General features: G+C 40.1%; 1 protein-coding gene across 1 annotated transcript; it reads left to right on the plus strand.

Annotated features, from left to right (window-relative positions):
* Positions 1–1,576: 1,576 nt before the first annotated feature.
* On the plus strand, positions 1,577–2,518 carry LOC311599012 (olfactory receptor 9A4-like; the record flags this gene model as incomplete). Its single annotated transcript, XM_084784711.1, has 1 exon — positions 1,577–2,518. The coding sequence occupies one exon, from the start codon at positions 1,577–1,579 to the stop codon at positions 2,516–2,518; it is 942 nt and encodes a 313-aa protein (XP_084640837.1).
* Between the last annotated feature and the right edge of the window lie 4,617 nt (positions 2,519–7,135).

Below are 7,135 nucleotides of genomic sequence, written 5' to 3' on the forward strand. Positions count from 1 at the left end.
ATTTTCATTGCCAGGCTTCTACTAAGCTGCTGCATAGATAGACCCCTTTCACCATCTTCACCATGAGTGGAGGCTCCAGCTGCTTTCATGACTCAGCACTAGCCAGGCAGGGATTTATTTCTGCTTAGTCCACAGAACATCAGAGGCAACGTGAAGCCCCTCTAAAGAGGTCAGTACTTTCATTAAAATTCTGTCTCTGTCGGGGAGAAATGAGAGAGATTAGGGTGGGAAGTCTGGTACTTGGATGTCTTGTAGAAGGTGGAAAATTAGAGCTGTTAGGGGAGGGGCATTCAGAGTGGACTGTCTCAGCGGACATCCTCCATACAGCCCTTTCATCTCTGTCCTGCCTAACTAGTGATCAGAGGACTTCTCCCTGCTCAGATTGTTTTCTTCATTTTCTTCAAAGAGAGGATTTGAAAGGAAATCAGACATTGATCCCTCCCATCCATTTTATCCTTGGCATATGAGACAATGCATTAATAATACAGCCAAAGGGAAAGAGAGAGGGCAATTAAAAGGAAGGGTAGGGAGGAAGGACAAGGCAGATGCTAGACAGCAGCGGAAACTAAAGTGAGTAAGACTGACGGGATATGGCTGAACTAGTCTTGTCCAGGACAAGTACTAGTTAACCTTTGTCATCCCCTCTTGCATTCATGGACTGAAAATTCCTACACTATATTTGTTGGTCAAATACATTGTCTTAAATACATATGTGTATATGATATGTATTGTATATGCATATATGTGTAAATAATATGCATCAGTTTTAAACACAGGCTTGAAGATGTTCTTGTTTTTAAAGAATACATTCCAATGCAATAAAGGAAAAATAAATACAACTGAATTTCCTAGTCATCTTTTCTTTATGGTACAATTAGTGAGCTAATTATTATGTATTATTAAGTAGATCTTTCCCATTTACTTTTCTGATGTGTGGTTTAGCACATATATTCTCTTTGGCTATACAATCCACAGGGCAGGGATTCTCCCACTTCTCCTCTTCAGAGTTACATAGTTTAATATTAAATAAGGAGAGTAATATCAGGAAATAAGTGCTGTGAAGAAAACTAGAGTTTATTGACGAACATGATTCCTTGTCTGGCAAAGGGTCAATGGGAAGAGTTTTTTTGAGGAGGTGACAGATAAGAAGTGAGGAACAAACAGACCAAGGTGCCAAAGCTTCTGATAGTTTAGGATCTTACACATACCAGCTATTGTCTTTCATGATTTCTAGGACTTTGAGGTTAAACACAGCTAGAAAAGAAAAAAAAAACTGCTTTGGGAAATCATCGCTCATCCCAGAGTTTTCATGTGGTGATATTGATGGCCTGTAATGTTTTAAAATCTGAGTGTGGCAAAAACACTTGGCCTAGATAGTGAGTTTTTTCTATTGACCTTTGCATGGCTCTGTGTGGTGTTGTGGAGATCTGGCATGCAAATTTCTATACATTGATTTTTCTCTGGAATGTCTTTATGTCTTCTGTACAGTTAACCTAGAATAAAGAAGAACCATCTTATGCCCAGAAGTATCTCTTTGATCAGATCAAAAACTTGGAAGCAAAAGTCAAAATAAAGGATGGACAATCTCTCTAGTGCCACTGAATTCTGCCTTCTAGGCTTCCCTGGATCACAAAAACTACACTATGTTCTTTTTGCCGTATTCTTTTTCTTCTATGCAGTGACACTGCTGGGAAACATGATCATCATCACGATCATCTGTATTGATAAGCGACTACAGTCACCCATGTATTACTTCCTCAGCCAACTCTCTCTCCTGGAGACCCTGGTAACAACCACAATTGTTCCCTTGATGCTTTGGGGGCTGCTCGTCCCTGGAAACCAGACAATATCTCTGACTGGATGTGTTGTCCAACTCTTCCTTTACCTTTCTCTGGGAACTGCAGAGTTTGCAGTGCTTGGAGCGATGGCTGTGGACCGCTATGTGGCTCTCTGCAACCCTTTGAGGTACAACATTATCATGAATGGCCACACTTGCATCTGGGTGGTGATTGTGTCCTGGGTGTTTGGTTTCCTTTCTGAAATCTGGCCAGTCTATGCCACATTCCAGTTTACTTTCTGCAAATCAAATCTGTTGGATCATTTTTACTGTGACCGGGGTCAATTGCTCAAATTATCTTGTAATGACACCTCTCTCACTGAGTTAATTCTTTTCTTAATGGCTGTCTTCATTATTGTTGGATCCTTGATCCCCACAATTGTCTCCTACACATATATCATCTCCACCATCCTCAAGATCCCTTCAGCCTCAGGCCGGCAGAAAGCCTTCTCCACCTGCGCCTCCCACTTCACCTTTGTTGTAATTGGCTATGGCACCTGCCTGTTCCTGTATGTGAAACCCAAGCAGACACAGGCAGCTGAGTACAACAGGGTGGCATCTCTGTTGGTTTCTGTGGTAACTCCTTTCCTGAACCCCTTCATCTTCACTCTTCGGAATGATAAAGTCAAAGAAGCCCTTAGAGACGGAGTGAAGCGTTGCTGTCTGCTCCTCAGGGATTAGCTCTTCCCCTGGTTACTCCTAGGTGGCATATCCTATACAAATCTCAACTCCTCTTGTTCCATTAAAGTTACAGTAAAATCTGCATCTTGTACTCAATTTCAATCATGTCATGGAAGGTCTATTCCAAGACCCTTCCCAACGTACAGCAAATGCATCTCTCTTTCTGCTGACTAGAACCTTACAGGCTTTGTGTCTTCCACTTTCCATTGTTGAGTGCAAGGCTGAATATTCTTGAAGGCACTGGAGGAACTAGACCAAGGAAACACAGTCTCCTAAGGATCCAATTAGACCAATACTATGAAGATGTATTTCCTAGAGGAAAGAAAAAATGATAAGAAAGATGGAGTGTGAGAAGGGCCCTCGACAAAGTATACCGTGTTCACTTTGATTCTCAGTTTTGCTAAGACATCTTCTCTATTTCTATGCGTATATATGACAAGATGTCAATCTACATTTAAAAACCCTTGGATTCTCCTTCTATTTGTAGATTATATTATAATTGTCATTATTCAACTCTGACTGCGGCATTGTTTGTATATTTTCACAGAACAATCTAGAATGGTGATGGGGTACATGGCAAACATTTCCACTGGGAATTCTTGGTAGTATCCAGGATATTTGGGAATAAGAATATGGAATACTTCTTCTCTTGAACCTCAGAGTATTGCATAAGCTTCCCCTCTTTGGTTCAGGTATAAAAAACACAAACAAATAAAAATAAAATTATATATTCTAAGAATAGTTGTTGTGTGTTACTGCTGCTGAAAACTGCTATTTCTGTTCAAATTTATCCCAATCTAAAATTTCTAACTACAAAGTCCAATAGTCCCCGACCCCTCCCAAATGACTTCTCTTCATGCAGAATTTTAAAAATGAGAGGCAATTCAAGAGTTTAGGCTTGGGGGAAGTAGTTGTGAGATTTCATATAATGTTAGAGGAAAACATTTAGAAGGAAGAAGAGATGGCAGCTAGTAATTCATGTTGTCTCTTAAGGTGTGTGTGTGTGTGTGTGTGTGTGTGTGTGTGTGTGTGTGTGTGCTAATAAATGAACCCAGGCACTCATTGCTAGGCAAGAATTCACTCACTGAACCTTCTCTTCAGATTGAAGAACTTCCTTTGCATTTCCTGTATATTTCGTCTGTCATTACCAATGCTCTCATTTGTCTGGGATTGCCTCTCTTTGGCCCATATTTTGAAAATAATTTTGATTTATTTAGGATTCATTTTAATTTTACTTTTTATAGTGTAACTGGTGTGCTAGTGGTCATATGAGGGTTCACTAAGCTCATTCCCTGGCACAAAGGCTTAGGCAGTCAAGCCTCAGAAGGTAGAAATGTAATAGCTTTATTCCGGTTGGGATGGGAGAAGCCAAAGCTGGAAGTTCATTAACCAGATGTTGGCTTGGGTCATTATGGGGCCCCTGGCTCCCTTCACTCCCCATTAGTCCTGTTTAGATGCTTTCCCATGTGTCTTCCCCCAGTTCTTACAGTGTCATCTGTGAATAAGAAGTCACCATATCTGGGAGCCCAGTTCTCCTTTCCTCATCTACCTCTGTCCCCCAGGGAGGTCTTGTATTTTCTTTTTTCTTAGCACTGCACACTACCTACCTATAGCCTTACCTTCTTCTGGGAAATTTCTTGTCTGTCAGTAGCCATTTCATGATAGAAGTTTATATTTTGCTCTTCCTCTGCCCAGGACAAGTGGTTGGCATAAAGGCATAAAGTCATGTGATTTGTTTCAACAGAAGACCAAATCTGTCAAAAAGTACTTTTCAGTGTCTCTATATGGTTAATCCCTCTACCAGTCACTAGTTACACTCTTCTAAGATAATGCAGGCTTAGCTAAAACAGTAGCCTTGGCTAGCTTCCTTTTCCTGTGTAGTCCTGCTTCTTCCCTTCCTTTACCGAGAGAACATGTACAGCAAATTGCTTCCGCAGGCATACAGGACTCCATTTCTATTTCTAGAAAACTCTGTCCAAGTAAGCTGCTATGAGAAATGGACCCCAAACAGGGCAGGGAATCTGGAGGTGGATGCCTATTCTTTGGTCAGATGTCAATGAACGTGCCTCTTTGGAGTTACTGACAGACCTTCTAATGATTAGGCCATGAAGGACATAAAGCTGTTGAGATTTTTTTCCCCATTGTGGGCTGGTATTTCAGAAATTCAAAGACACAAGAAAAGTAAGGACTTTCTATCTTGATATATCCTTCTAAGTAACATTATTGGGGAATAAAGTAATAGCTTCAGTTTATTTTCAGCTATGTATCAGAGTTAGAGAGTATTTTACTACATTTTCTGTTGCTATAGAAAATACTCAGAGTTAGGTACTTTATAAAGATGGGAAGTTCAGTTTTCTCCCCATTATGAAGTGCAAAGAGTAGGACAGAACATATTTTTATTTTGTCCCATTTATGGGGATAGTGTGATAAGTGCCACGCAAATGAAAAGAGTGCATGCAGGAGGACTCACGTGGCAAGAGAGGAAGCTGAGTGAAAACTGAGGCAACCTACAGGACTTGAGTCACTTGTTTTCTCTTTTCTTATTTGTGACATCGTTTTCACACACACACACACTGTAGCTCAGGGTGGCATGAAACTCAGTGTAAAGCTCATCCTCATTCTCCTGACTAAGATTTATGGATTGTCTGATTATAAACACTGAATTTAATGCAAAGTATTATACTTGAAGTGACCAGTATCAATCCATCTGAGGGTGGTGAGATCATTACCCTTTAATCTTTATATGAAGATACCTGTGATGATGAAATTGAGAGCTTTGAATACCAATATTCTGTGGTGTGCTAAGTACATTTCTTTCTTTTCTTTATTTTTTGCTGTCATGAGTCCATGACCATTATGGTGTGGAACATGTTAGGAAGTAGGCAAGCATGACGTTGAATCACTAGATGAGAGCTCACATCTCAATCCACAAGCACAAGGCAGAGAGAGGACGATCAAGAGATGAGAGAGATAGAGAGTAAGAGCAGTGTGTGTGTGTGTGTGTGTGTGTGTGTGTGTGAGAGAGAGAGAGAGAGAGAGAGAGAGAGAGAGAGAGAGAGAGAGAGAGAGAGAGAGAGAGAAGAGAGAGGGAGAGAGGGAGAGAACTAATTGAGGGTGGCATGGGCTTTTGAAACCTCAGAGATTACTTCTAATGATATACCTCATCCAACAAGACCACATGTCCTGACCTTCACAAACAGTTCAGTGAACTTGGAACCAAGCATTTAAATATATGGGCCTTAAATGTGTCATTATCATTCAAACCATGTGTCATTATCATTCAAACCAATGTATTTGACTTGAATCAATGACCTGATCTCCTATTGGAATATATAGTCCCTTTTCCCTTCTGCTACTTCAGGAATAAGCAAAGCTCAAGTAATTTCTTCCCAAGTGATTCTAGGTTGTCCCATGTTGACACTTAAAGCTATCTCTAATGGAATAATTGGATATTTATGAAACAGTAGAACAAAAGCACCATCAATGAACTCCTCACTAGGGAAGATAGGCATCAGAATGTTAGGGGAGTACTCATCTACAGCCATCTCATATATTAGAAGACAATGTTTGCCTTGCTCATAATCTGATTCTATCTCATCTTCCTCTAAAAGGATAACTATAGATTTGACTATCAACATAAACTTGAAAGCTAAGGTAACAAAAAAAAGTGAGGACTTTATTCATCAAAGCTACAGAAAGTCTGGCCTGGCATGCACCAGAGAAGATGTGGCTGGTGGCAGTATTCAGAGAATGGGACATAAGGGGAGTGATTAGAACATGCAGCTGAGCAAGGGAAAGTGTAGATTTAGAGGCCTTCCTCCATCATGCAGAATTTAACACTTTAGTGAGTGGTCTAGAAACATGAGTCTAATATATGCCATTTGCTGACTCATAAAAGTTTTCAAAGAAACAATAACTTTCATTACAGTAAGACACCTGCCACATGTAGCTGGAAAACTATGGAAGGAGGGAGCATACGGTTTAGAAATGAAAATGCTGTAATTGATCTACTACATTAGACGGAAAATTCTACCAGTTGATCCTGCACTCAGAGGCCTTCAGGACGTTATATCAGGAAAGGTCATTTTCACAAGTTTTATTAAAGAGGATATTACTTTGGGATGGCTTTTTAGGAGCCACTGTTTCAGTGCTGGCTTTCTAGTAGCAGGACACACATCTGGCCACAACAGCAGAGGACAAATGAATTAACTATTAGATGGGAAATATACTCACCTATCTTACTAGGGAGAATGGTTGGAATATCAGAGAAGTAATATGAACAATACATTTTAAAGATGGATAATAGAACATGATATTTATGGGTAAGATGATCATAACAGCATCTCTTAGAATACATACTCAAAAGCATGAAGGAGAAGGGTAAAGGCAGTCACTCTAACAGAAAGTCATGATCCTTCCTGCAGGATCGAGATTCGAGCTAGCACTTAAGTCCACTGTTTATCAACTGCAAAGACAGGCTGTGGTATCCAAATGGAAAGAAGGATTCTGTGACACAACACAATGAGACTGTATCCAGTAAAAATATGTTCATTTTTTCCCCAAGTGGCCATCAGCTATCTTTACAGACAGCCACAATTGTAAAAGAAACTGTTCTAG

Source organism: Acomys minous, assembly GCF_964271855.1.
Source record: "Acomys minous genome assembly, chromosome: 6".
Lineage (NCBI taxonomy): Eukaryota > Metazoa > Chordata > Mammalia > Rodentia > Muridae > Acomys > Acomys minous.